The sequence below is a fragment of the Diabrotica undecimpunctata genome, chromosome 8, assembly GCF_040954645.1.
Source record: "Diabrotica undecimpunctata isolate CICGRU chromosome 8, icDiaUnde3, whole genome shotgun sequence".
In the NCBI taxonomy this organism is placed as follows: Eukaryota; Metazoa; Arthropoda; class Insecta; order Coleoptera; family Chrysomelidae; genus Diabrotica; species Diabrotica undecimpunctata.
Genome location: NC_092810.1, coordinates 59,575,027 through 59,589,468, shown reverse-complemented (window position 1 = coordinate 59,589,468; position 14,442 = coordinate 59,575,027). Strand labels below are relative to the sequence as shown.

Genomic DNA, 14,442 nt, shown 5'->3' with positions numbered 1-14,442 from the left:
CACAAATGAAAAGTTATGTGGCTAGAAAAAATACGTCATTTAAAATACAAGCTATACGTGAATTGTTATACGAGTCTTTACAACATATTACAGAACAAAACTGGAAAGATGCAGTAAGACATGTAATAGAAGAAGAAAAAAAAATGTGGGATCTTGATAACATAATAATTGATGCGACCGTAGAGATAAAACCGCTAATTATTAACCCTCAAGACGACTCGGATTCCGAAGTTGATCCTATTTATTTTAAATTTGAATAGTTTTCTAATCGTAATTATATAAGGTAAGTAATAGTAGTTGTAATCGTAAGGTATTAAAGGGGAAAGGCGCAAAATGTCGTCTGTCAAAATATTCAATGTGTTTTAAATGTATCCATTTTTTTTTTCAAATCCTGAGAAAACTAAAAAGCATTTTTGAAAAATTTAAAGGCAGAATGAAATATTTATTAGAATAAATAAAAAGTTTCTTTTGCATACAATATTTTCAATTAAAAATTATACTATATTTTCTCTTTTATTTTCACCCCTGTTACATAACATATTAAAATAAACATTGTAGAAGTTTTCAGGAAATTTCTGCCCTCAGTAATAATGTAATTTTTCATTCTGCGTTTAAATTTTTCAAAAATATTTATTAGTTTACTCCGGATTCGAAAATAATGGATACATTTACAACACATTGAAAATTTTGCCCGGCGACATTTGGAGCCTTTCCCCTTAATTAAATAAATGTATCTTTTACAAATTGCAAGAAACTTTTTATTTTTTAATAAAATAAAGAAGTTTTATTAAAACAAAAATACAATTTACATAAGTACAATTTAAAAAATATATTTATTTAGTTCAAATAAATGTTTCAATCATATACTCTACGATACTGGTCGGTCATCTGTAACCAAAATACCTTCGTAATCGGATTATAAGTTTGACTGCTGTATTGTATTCCTTCAGATACAAGGTGGGTTAGTCGAAAACATCTTAAACCGTCAGTTTCAGGTTGGTTTTTACTATTATATCGTATTACCTATCCTCTCTGTATTTCAGTTCTCTAATTAGGGTTAAACTTGTAGTGAGCTATCGACAAATTGTGAACCGATTATAGGTTTATTTTGCACAACCCTATCATTTTCAAGCTTGTTCTGCAGTTTGACCAAACATGTTTTTTCTGCCAGTTTAATTGCTTCTTCTATTTGAACATTGATTTTTATTTCTGTTACCATGAACTTCCCTTATATTAATACAGACGTACCTTTTCTTTTCGTTTCTACTCTTTCCAGAAGTAATTTCGTATCCTTTTCCTCTTTCCTCATTTCTTCCTTCTCCTGTGTTGTGTTTCGTTTGGTTTTCGTGTTTAACTTTCTTCAATTCTTCCTTTAGGTCATTTAGTTCCTCATAGTACTTTCTCTGTTCTTTCTTTATTTCTTTTACTTCCATTGTTGAATTTTTATTTCTTTAACCTTCGAACGGGCACCCTTTTAAAAATCGTAAGAGTGGGCGTGCAACGGCCCTTTATGTCGTGAAGAGAATAACGTATAGATTCAACTCAAAATATTCATATTTATCCTTAATATAAAGTTCTAAATAATCATGAACTTGAAATAATTAAATCAAATTATTTATTTCAAAAAAGTATGAAAATAAAATATTATTTTACAACATAAAAACATAATAAATCGTATTCCCAAAAAAGAATATTATCCTAATATTCCTTTTTATCCACTTTAGTATACAATTTTGGCAGGTGGTAGTCTTTGTTATACAATGTTATGCCCCTTGCATACAAAATGTACATATATTTTCGTCAGCTTTGAACATATAGAATAAATATTTAAACTTCTGGTTTTCCATTAAATTTGGATTCATCCTCACCTTTCTCTTAACAACATTTCAACACCCATTACTTCAGCGTCTCACTGACACTAAAATAAGTCATATATACCGAAGCGGTATGTGCGTTGTAAGTATTCTAATATAGTCATTTGTATTCTAATATAGCCATTTAAGAAAGGACTACCTAAGTCTGACGTCATAATGGGCGGGGATTTTTAAAACCTTTCAAAACACTTCTAATTTGTGTGTATTTGTTCCATAAGAAGTTAAAAATATTGTTTTTTTTTAATTTTTTGAATAATAAATAAGGACTTTTGTTTATAAACATTCATTCTGTGCGACTGGTATTATTTGTTGTTCGTGGATTTGTGAGGTAAGAATATTAAAGTATTAAGATATTTACTGCGAATGTTTATATTTAAAGGTTATGTTATTGTTTAATTAAAACTTTAATTATTTTTTTACTGTATTTCAAGGTATTTTGTTGTTGTTTTTATCAGGGTTTTTCAAAGTAAATCATTGAATTTATTTACGAAGTTGAAACATATTTATAGTAATGTTTGATTCTTTTCTTCGTTGGCAGTGATTTTATCCTGTAAAAGATTAAAGATATTCGTTTTATCGTAGTTTAAGTTGTAAAATAACATTCTGTGGAAACCTTTTTATCAAATTGCCATAATGAGTGTTAAAAAAAATGTTTTTTGGAGGTTGTAATAGTTTTTGATTTGATTTTTTAGATCTGGGCATATAATAGCTAAACATGTGTTGAAGATATCCAGTATTACTGAATTTTTTAGTAATGACAATAAAACTACTATTAACTACTTAAATTACGAGAAAACGAATATATTTAGTTTTTAAGGGGATAAAATCGCTAGCACTTAAAAAAGAATAAAACATTAATTTAAATATTTTTTAACTTCGTAAATAAATACAATGATTTATTAATTAATTTTTAAATAACCCCAATAAAATCAACAACAAAATACCTTGAAATACAGTAAAACATAATTAAAGTTTTAATCATTCAATCACATAACCTTAAAATATGAACATTCATAGTAAATATCTTAATACTTTGATATTCTTACCTCACAAATTCACGAACAACAAATAATACCAATCGCACAGAATGAATGTTCATAACCAAAAGTCCTTATTTATTCTTCAAACAATTAAAAAATCAATATTTTCAACTTCTTATGGGACAAATACACACAAATTAGAAATGTTTGAAAAGGCTTTTCAAATCCCCGCTCATTGTGACGCCAGAGGTAGTCTTAGATAGTCCATAGCAGGACGGACCAGCGAATGCAACTAATTATATGTTACGCAATTTTAAAATTATTAAAAAAGGAGCATATAGGGCCGATAGCGTTCCGCCGGACGGTTAATTAAGTCCTGCATTATTTTGATTATTTGGTCGATCTTATCATCTTGATTACGGGGTTTGTTAGGTGATCTAGCCGTTTACTTAGTTTTTTCGAACAATCCTTTTTCTTCTTTTTTAGTTCTTTTTCTATTATATTCTAATGTGTAGTCGTCCAAATCCATTTGTATTTATCGACTATTTTTACCGTGTGTTAACGAATTTGACAACTTACTAGCGTGTACCATTTAAACAAAAAGGGTGTACATATGTGAAATTATAAAAATAATTTCAGTGTATAAGGACTGTATTACGTAGGGCTAGTTCAAATAAATTAGGATGTGTAGTAAAGGGTTATACAGATTATAATAAATCAAGTTTATAAAAAGTCTTACCAATATTTCTGCTGCACACACACTCGCGGTATTTACAGGCTTTCACTCGCGGTTGTTCTTAATACGGGAAAGCTGTTCGAGTTATCGGTTTCTAAACACGTGTCTCGCGGTACTAACACTGAGATCACAAAATAGGGCACATTTGCGTCTGTATACGATTTAAAACAGTATTTGCGGTATTTTTTGCGTAACTATAAGCGGGAGAGAAAGAATGTCTATTGTTGTACGATAGTCAACAGGGAAGAGAGAGCGTCTGTTCCTAGCGATAGGCAACAGGCAAGAGAGTTTACGTCTGCTCCTAGCGAAAATCAGCAGGCGAGAGAGAGAGAGAGAGAGAGAGAGAGAGAGAGAGAGAGAGAGAGAGAGAGAGAGAGAGAGAGTGACTGTTCCTAGCGATAGGCAACAGGCAAGAGAGAGTCTTTTCCGTTTGCTTATCTTACAACTGTCTATATTTCTAATGGAGTGGGGTTGAAATGTGAGTAGGAAGGGTTGAAATAGGGTAATAATTGTAAAATTGTGGTAGAATGATAGTTGGTAATACACCGAAAAAATGACATGATTTTTCGCATGTGAAAAATCGAACATATACTCCCGTTGCTTTATTTTACAACCGTGATTTTGTAACTGTTTGGATTGCAAAAAAATGTTAAGCATGCTTTAACAGCTCAAAGACTTGACACATTATCAATCTTAGTTAGTTCCGGTTTTTTCTGGTTGAGGTTCGATGTAGACTGATAACCATTTTAGTCCTAGTCAATTATAAAAGATTTTCTCGAATATTCTCTCAAGTAATGAGAGAAGTACAGATCAACCCTAAACGGTTGATTAATTTCTTTCATTTGTTCCATTTAAAAAAAAAGGGCTTTAACCTCATAAATTCATTTGACAAATTTAACATAAAAAATTAGATGTACAAAAAAATTACTATTTGAAGAAACAATAGACTCGTTTTTGTATTTTTTTTTCGAACTCTATCAGAAACAAAGGTATGAATTTTATGCATATCTTTTGGGACATCCTATAATATGATATATACGCACTTACGTATGGTATAGTGTAATACGTAGGAGTTTATGTGTTTAATTTTTATAATATTGATTTCGTCTGTAGGCTGCTACTACTACTGCTACAGCCACATGTCCAACTGGAACTACGGCCTGTTTTGGTACAAATACAGCGTGTGGAACAAGATTTGTTACCGCAAATACTACCGCTTCTGGCACCGCAACTTATGGAGCATTTCCATGGCAGGCTTACCTCAGAAATACTACAAACGCTTATGCAGGCAGCGGAGTGCTTATTAGTCCTTATTATGTGATTACAGCAGCACATAAAGTTTATTTAAATGTGTAAGTATAATCTTTAATTAAGTCGCACCTTCTCCTCTATTGAGATTTACTAACAGTATGATAAAGTGTTGTCTATTATGGACATGGTGTATGATAGCGTTGTCTGCAGTTCTGGTCTAGTTTCTTATATTACCGAGCCAAGATTTTTTTCTTCGTATACCTTTTCCCTCAATGCTTCGTTGTATTTATTCATATTCCTTGTGTATTATAAACACAAAAATGTCTAAGGAACACGAAGTTTTTTTCTCATATATACATCAATTTTAATTGGATTTTAAAAAGTGACATCCTTGGAATGCCTCATAAGTCAGCAATAAATTCAGTTTAGTTTTAGTGTACTACGATTTCTTTATGATAAAACAATTAAAGAAAAGTGAATAAGTGCATTAATTTAATATGTATATATTTTTAACATAAAAGTCAATATTAAACATAAAAATCTGTTTAATAATTTGTGTTTCCTTCAGCAGCATTACTTACAGTCTGACAGCTCCTTGGCATACTTAACATTAAATTATCAATTTCGTTTTAAAGCAATAGGATTCATTCTTGTTTAAGAAGATTTTGAAGACCTTGTCTAGTATAACATACATGCACGAAGAAAAAAAATATAGATGAAATTATCAGCATAAGCCTCAAGATTGTATATCTCGTCTTCAAACTAAATGCAAGATATAACCTTAAAGTAATCCAGACATATGCTCCAACGACTACCAACTTGAATGGAGAAATTGAAAATTTTATGAGGACCTAGAAACAGCGTAACATGCCACAGCAGCATATTACACAATAATTATGGACGACTTTAATGCGAAAATGGGGTTTAAACAAGATGATGCAGAAGTAGCAATGGGTAAGTATGGCTATGGCGAAAGAACTGTAGGAGGGCAAAGATTGCTGAACTTCTTACATCAGAAAAATTTATTTAAATTTATTTATAATGAACTCTTTTTTCGATAAAAATCTTCAGCGTAAATAGACATGGATTAGCCCAGATGACATTGTTAAAAATGAAATAGATTATATTATAACAAACAGAAAATAAATAATCAAAGACATCGAAGTACTCAACAAATTTCCAATAGGAAGCGACCACAGATGAATCCGAGTTAAGATACTATTAAATCTTAAATTAGAAAAAACAAAGATTATCTTAAAAACAAGAAAAAAGAAATGGATTCCGCAGAAAACAACGACCTGTATAAAAATACACTAACCAGATATATACAACACTTGCAAGACGAAATAGAAGATGTAGATCAAGCAAATGATGGCATAATGAAGGCTCTAAAAGAAACGGAAAGGGAGTCCTGCCCGACCGTTCTGACCCATAAAGAAAAACTAAGCCAAAATACCAAAGAGCTAATAGGTAAAAGAAGACAGCTGACGAAAAAATACTGCTCCAACTACACAAAAGTGAAGAAATTAAATAAAGATATCTACCGGTCAATCCGAATAGACGCAAGAGAAATAACTAAAATAATTTAAGAGAACGAAAGTTTAAAGTATTTGAGGCGAAATACGAACAACAAAGGCAACAAAAATATGTACAAAATAATAAAAAAAAAAGATGGAAACATTAATACTGATAGAACCAAAATCCTTGAGGTTGTCAAATCCTTTTAACACGAAATGCATGAGAACACCGACGAAAGGCAAGATCAGCCCCTGCCCAAAATCACAAACCAGAGATCAGAATTAATGCCAGAAATAACTCCATACGAAATCAAAACGGCACTTTTAGAAATGCAAAATAAGAAATCCCCTGGCGATGACGGAGTAGTGATCGAAGCGATCAAACTAGGTGGAAATAAAATTATCCAGGCTTTGGCCAAGCTTTTCACCAAATGCATCTACCAAGGAAAAACTCCTTCTTAATGGATAATGCAGTCATTACTTTATTACACAAGCAAGGAGACATAACTGATTTAAAAAACTACTGTCCAATCAATTTGCTTTTACACAGATATAAACTTTTCACAAAAGTGATCAGAAAAAAAGACTGGGCGCTAAATTAGAGTTCTATCAGCCTAGAGAACAAGCTGGATTTAGATCGGAATACAGCACTAACGACCACTTACTAGTGATATATAACCTGATAGAGAAGTCTGCAGAATGCAATAAACCATTGGTACTAATATTTGTGGACTAGGAGAAGGCATTCGATACTGTAAGCCATTAAAAAATGTTAAAAGCGTTGACAGAATACCGAATAGACCATCGCTACACTAACGTAATCAAATATATCTACTAAAATATCACAGCTAGAGTAAGACTATCAAATAAACAAAAGGAAAAGAAACAAATAAATTCTGTATACAGCGAGGAGTACGGCAAGAAGACATCGTCTCTCCAAAGCTATTCACGACGCTTCAAAAACATACTTTTAAAAGGCACATCTGAACAAGCATGGTATCAACATAATTGGAGAGAAGCTCAGTCATTTGAGATTTGCAGATGACATCGTCTTTATAGCCGATCGTATGAACGATGCAATAATAATGTTTGAAAAATTATATAACGCTTCCTTGGAGGTCGGACAAAAGATTATTATGAACAAGACGCAAATAATAACTAATCTGGTTTTAAATCGAAATATTGCTATCGATGGAAGGGATATTGTATACACTACATCGTATAAGTACCTAGAACATGAAATTCGGTTAAAAAGAGATAACCAGACATGTGAGCTTTCACGTCTCATAGGATTAGCCTGGGCAGCGTTTGGTAAATTAAACTATGTATTTAAATCGGATCTACCTATATGCCTCAAAAGGAAAATCTTTGACCAATGTATGTTACCTGTACTCACTTACGGAACGAAAACATTAACACTCACAAAAAAGGTAGTTAATAAGATTCGCGTGACTCAGATGGCTATGGAGCTCTAGATGTTGGGTGTCTCTCTAAGAGACCGAATCCCAAATGAAGAAATATGTCGTAGTTTTTATGTACTTCTTGATTGCGTCTCCGCAGCGATCTTCCATCGGAAGGCCAATACAAATGCAATTACTAACACCCTTTTGTCATTGGCCAAGCAAAGTGAGAATATTCGCTGTGATTTGTCCACTCTGGCGACACTTATTCGCAACATTCTCCTGTACAGCAACATTTCAAATACATTTAACCTGTTGATTGGATGTTAACTGTTTAAGAGTGTACATGTTTTGAAGCTATACAGAAGCAGATATAACATTTTACTATTTTTAGTCTGATTGGTATTATTCACCAGGACAAAAACAGGTAAAACGGTTCATTATGGACCATTCGCCAAAACTTACAGCAGGCCTAATGAGCAAAGACAGGAAAACAATCAAAGCCACAGAAGGTATATTAACAGAGCACTGTAAGCTAAATAGGCAGTTAAAGCTGATGGAATTAGCAGATGATGATCTATGCAGACTCTGTCATCTAGAGGAAAAAACAGCAGAGCACATTTTGTGTCAGTGAGATAGCCTGACAAATGTCCGTTTCTTTACATTGGGCGAAGGAAAGCCAATGGCAAAGAGTTACATTGAAGGTTCAGTCTCGAAGCTATTAGATCTTTTTAAAGGGGAAGACAAGTCAGACAAGAGAATGCAATCTAGGATTAGAGAACCACAACAGATCTGAAATAGTCGCAGTGAAATAGGCCAAATGCCACCTCTTTAAATCTATCTAGTTAGTGGTATGGTCAATTTTGGGTTTCAAAGTATGTTTTTCCTATTCATAAATCCTGCTCTGGCGGTCTCTATTCTTGTCCATATTTTCTTTGAGTAGCCTAGTTGGCAATTAATTCCTCCACGTACGTATTTTTAAATGATTTGCAGATTCATTTCATTAAATAGAAGAGTAGATGATTTCATACAATAGAAAACTAACGTTTTTGTTTTTATAGTATTAAAATTTTAAACTCCATCCTGGTGGTATATTCAGTGAGTATATTTATTAATATTTGAAGCCGTTCTTTATTTTCTGCTATGATCACTGTATCATCTGCATATCCTATGTTGTTTATCACAATGCGATTGATTTTTGCTCTCTCCCAAGTTTTTCCTAGCGAAGATAGGATTATATATTCAGTAAATACATTTAAAGAACTGGGGACAGAACACATCCTTAATGCACTCCTCGTTCAATGTTTACCAGTTTGCATGAATGCAGCCTCTGTGATTTTAATACGTGTTACAAATATGATAGTTATATCACGTTCGTTCAACCACACGTATTGGAGAATTTTTATTAACACGTTAAACGCCATGTGAACAAACATACGGTTCACAACCTAAAGAGTCGTCCAGGCTCTGTGAACCAACATATGGGCTTCAGGACTAGCTTCCACTTTTTGCTCTGTGAACCTACTTACGGTTCATGTATTACATTGCGGTGTATGTAATACTAAAAGGTTGGGCCTGAAAGTCCCAAACCAGTTATAAGCCCATATTTTGGGTTTGGTTTATCTTATTAACAAAATAAGTTTAAAACAATCTACAATATTGATGACATTTATGAACATTAAAGAAATATTTTAAACAATAAAACTTAAAGCATTTTTTACAAGAATACCTAGACTTTGGTGTCTGCAACTTCACCCTTTTCGGCCTTCCCTGTTACTTATTTTTTCGTAGCATGTTACACATCTACGACGGTCTTTGGATTGTACCTCTTCAATAATGTATTGTTCATCATTATTGACGGTTGGTTGTTTGATGGTTTTCAATATGCTCTCAACTATTTGGTCTTTGAATGAGATAAGAGATAATTTATCTTTGATTATATTCTTATATAAAGTATATTCATTTACCACAGATGTGCCCAACAACAACTCGAACGCAAGTTTCCGATACCATTTTATCCCGCTTCCTAACGTTGACGAATAAGCTTTTGGTTGATCGGACAGATCAATGAATGCTTTGCTATCGGAATAATCACAAATAACAGTGGGTTTTTCAATTTCATCACCGTCTTGTAATTTTCTTTGTGCTTACTGTGTAGTTTGTACTCAGATAAAGCACATCTCCTTTGTCTTGTCACTTTAGAACAACCACTCCATTATGTTCTCTTGCGATAATCTCTCATTTTTTGAGTTTCTTAGCTGTTACCTCAGAGAGATTCAATTTGCGATTTTTTCTTGAGGTTTTCTCGTTTTTAAGCGCTTGAGCAAGGGCAACACTAGTTTTAAAATTGTCGGTAAAGAGAATACTGCCTTGATATAATAGTGGTTCCATTAGTTGTATTAAAATTTTTATTGAACCACTTACACTAGGATCCTTTTTTTGCCACAATAAACTGTAAGATCATAGGTATAGCCTCTTTTACAACAAAGTTTATATAACTTTATTCCATACTTGAATCTTTTATTTTTAAAATACTGTTTGAAGCTCAAGCGTCCCCTACATGGACACTAATGTTTCATCAATACAAATTTTGCGTTCTGGGACAAACATCCCTAAATTTATTTGTCAAAACCTGCAGCAAAAGGCTCAATTTTGCCAAACGATCGCTAGCAATCGCATCTTCATTGTTACTAAAATGAAGCCTACATAGAAGTATTTCGAAGCGATTTCTTGACATATATTCTGAAATTTTGTTTGAATATAAATTACTGTTTCTCCAGTAATCTGATATTCCGGGGAATCTTGCTAAACCCATCCATAAAAGGCTAGCAAAGAACATTCTTATTTCTTTTGCATCAGTTTTCTTCCATCTGTAAAGTGGAGAGTTCGGCTGTATCCCAACACTGAGCTTTTGTTGTTCATATCGATTGTTTCAGTAGCAATAAGGCTGATTACATCGATAGTACTTTTTGTATACTTACGATAGTATTTTTTCGTAACCATACTTTCTCATTCTACTTTTGTCTTCACTTACACTTATATCATGCAGTATAAAAGAATCCAAAAGTAGAGTACATTTAAAATACGAAAATATAGTAGAACAATTTAAAAGTAGAAGAAGTAGAAGAAGAACTAACCGACCCTATTGAAGCTGGCAATGGGATAAGACAGGGAGATTCCCTGAGTCCTCTATTGTTCAACCTAATTATGGACGAAATAATAAAAAAAGTAAGAACTAAAAAAGGATACCAAATGGGAGAAAAACAACTTAAAATAATCTGCTATGCAGACGACGCAATACTACTCTCTCAAAGTGAAGATGATTTACAACATATGCTGCACCAATTTAATATTACCGCCAGAAAATTAAACATGTTAATTTCCCCAACAAAGTCAAAATGCATGGTTATAACAGCAAATTTACTAAGATGTAAATTGGAGCTGGAAGGTCAGATAATAGAACAAGTAATGCAGTTTAAATATCTAGGCATCACATTATCTAGCTACGGAAAGCTCGAAACCGAAGTGGAAGATCAAGTGAATAGAGCAAACAGAGCCGCAGGCTGCCTAAACGAAACAATATGGAGAAATAAAAATATCGGTAAAGAAACGAAAGGCAGAATTTACAAAACAGTCATCAGACCAATAATGACATACGCGGCAGAAACAAGACCTGACACAGAGAGAACAAAAAGGATGTTAGAAACAGCAGAGATGAGAACACTTAGAAAAATTGATGGTAAGACACTATGGGACAGAGCTAGAAGTACAGATATACGACATAGATGCAAGGTGGAGAACATCAAAAACTGGGTAAGAAATAGAAGAGTAGAATGGAACGATCATATAAGCCGAATGACAACAAATAGAGTAGTAAAGACGGCAAGAGACGGTTCCCCAATAGAAAGACGATCAGTATGAAGACCACGCAAACGATGGAATGACAACTTACTGGAGGCACATTGAAAAACAGTCATGTCTATATAAAAAGAAGAAGAAGAAAAATAATTTAAAAGTCTCCTTTTACTAAAATATTATTTGGAGAAATTTCTTTCGAATTTATATTAGTTATTGCAAGCATTATCTCTCTCTCTCTCTCTCTCTCTCCAATAGAATAACATCTTAAATTGGGTTCTGTGCTCCTCTAGGATTTCCTTTAAGCTGCCCCTTCTTAGGCTGCTCCTCTTTAGTTATCCACCGTCAATATCTCTCTTGCATCGATGCTCACTTCGTCTAAACACCCCTTTGGCCTTCCCACTGACCGACACAGTGAAATTAAATGTTTTACAAGTGGATGCCCCAACCAGCGATAAATCAGAAGAAAAGGTAGAGAAATTCTATGAGTTGTTGATAAATTCACTTAAATAAAATTAAAAAGAAGATATAACTATTAACTAGGGAAGAGAAATGAAAGGGGGGAAAGATTAAAACTATTTGTAGAGAAAGAAGAATTTGCAATGTTAATACGTTCTTTAAATTACCATCAAGTCGTTTGTATACTTGCTAAATAAGTCTCCACAATATCATCTCCTGGTCTCACGGAATCGACTGCAAAATCAAAATGTTTTAGACACCTACCGGTAACTGGTCCCTAATTCATGATATCGCAATCTTTATTATCTTTAATCTCATTTTCATCTTCTTAAGTACAGTACTGAGATATCACCGCTTCTATGGTATCTTCTAAGAATTGTACATTCGTAACATGAGGAGACAGCTTAGATGTCGAAGCAACTGCGATTATATCTATTTGGATAGTTTCAGCATTCTCATAAACGTTATCGAATGACCTGAACATAATGTTATTATAAAACTAAAAATTGAGAGCTAGGCTAAAATACTCGGGTAAGAATATTACAAAACAAAAAAGTTCCATCAATGAATCCCAGAATTACTTACCGCTCGCTGTATATATACTATCAATAATTAAAACAATAAAGCAAAACTCACCTTTTCACTCTTTTCGGCAGTAAAACTTCCTCATCTAAAGAATCGCCTTCACATTGCTCTTCCTCTTCATTTCCTTTTTCTTCATAAAGACTTTTATTCCATACCTTTTGCAAACATAACACATTTTTTTCGTAATTATCACTCATTATGTATTGAAATGTACTCCCACTGCGGGTAAATGAATAACTATCAATCAAGCATAAAAAACAGGTCAAGACTTGCAACGATGCGAGAACCGACTTGCGAGTCTCACGGCCGAAGCCATGCATGCGCTCCGTGTACCGAATATTCCTGTGTTAACCACGGTTCCATTTTCCACCGCTGTTAAAGCTGCTGACAAATTTTCTTCAGTTCAGTGGCTCTGCACTGATAATGGGGATATTTGAGATTACTCTAACAAAAAACACCATATCAATAATACAGAAGACAAAATATTGTATTGTAGAGTAATATGGACATAGGAAAAGAAATATAGCCATGGCTATATAACCCTACTTTTCACCTGGCCGTATTACTCTGTATTTTGATATTTTTCTACGTAAAAAGTTTATTAAATTGAGAATTATATAATAAAATAAGAACATGTACACGATTTTTAAGGTCTACAAAACGTGCAAGTACAATTTAATTTAATAAAAATTGACCTATTAGAACCAGTTAAAATTCTTTTTAAATTATGGAAAAAAACAGCTTCTACAATGGCGAGTTTTTCTCAAGAATGAAGTCTTCGTTCAACGTATAGGGATTATGGGACCATCTCTTAACAATTTCGTCACTAAATGTATATTACTATGCTACTATCAAGGTTTCTATCATTTAAACATAAAAATAGTACGAAATTTGTTAGATGGCCATATAACTTGCACATATCTTACATGATTTTTTCTACGATCATTCAGCATAAAAAAAATAATCAAATTTATTTATTTTATAACACAAACAAATTAAGTTATATGATTAAACTAATGAGGTACCTTCGTCCATGGTTTGATATAAATTTCTTTATTAATTTGATTGTATTCGATGGAATTTAAAATTTGGTTGCCTATGTTGATTGTGTTTTAAACGGATTTCTCAATATAATTTTCCGCCATTGAAGTGGATTTTCATCTGTAGTGACGTTTTAATGTTATTATAATTACCAATTACCAACAGAATCTACTAATACGGTCAGTTTGTTTTATTGGATATTTTATTGTAAATTTCTATTCTATTGTAAATTTTATTAAAAATCTATATCATAATGAAAATCTGCATCCTAATAAAGCCCGTTATAATACAGGTATTGAAATTGTAATTGATATATTAAAGAATGAGACTAAAAAAGCAATCTGAATATTACAGGAACACACCGACAGCGGTAACAGTACTTATGGGAGTGTACAACCCTACCAATCTTGTAAATGTTCAAAGTAGTACAGTAGCAAGAATAGCCGTTCATCCAAACTTCGTCGCTACTACCCTATTTAACGATATAGCTGTATTACAGCTAACTCAACCAATCGTGCTTGGAATTTATGCCGATATTAATACTGCCTGTCTTCCAGCTGCTGGAACTTCATTTGTGGGACAAGCGTAAGTTTTTTTACTTATGATTATATAAAATATTACAAAATTGTTTTTATTACGTCTTACGCTTTTAGATTAGTCATCTAAATTTAAGTATCAAGTAAAAAACAAAGTAAATGAAACTGCTTATTTAAAAGAGACATTTAAAATATAGAACAGCTATCT

General features: G+C 32.8%; 2 protein-coding genes across 2 annotated transcripts in view; one reads left to right on the top strand and one right to left on the bottom strand.

Moving 5' to 3' along the window:
- Positions 1 to 14,442, bottom strand: part of LOC140447605 (methyl farnesoate epoxidase-like) — a 221,312-nt gene that overhangs the window by 96,205 nt on the left and 110,665 nt on the right. The gene's annotated exons all lie outside the window — the stretch shown is intronic.
- Positions 1 to 14,442, top strand: part of LOC140448216 (inactive CLIP domain-containing serine protease A3-like) — a 90,147-nt gene that overhangs the window by 44,476 nt on the left and 31,229 nt on the right. The window contains exons 4-5 of the mRNA XM_072541324.1: positions 4,704 to 4,942; positions 14,053 to 14,283. Coding sequence (XP_072397425.1) covers positions 4,704 to 4,942; positions 14,053 to 14,283 — 470 coding nt within the window. The remainder of the gene's footprint in view (positions 1 to 4,703; positions 4,943 to 14,052; positions 14,284 to 14,442) is intronic.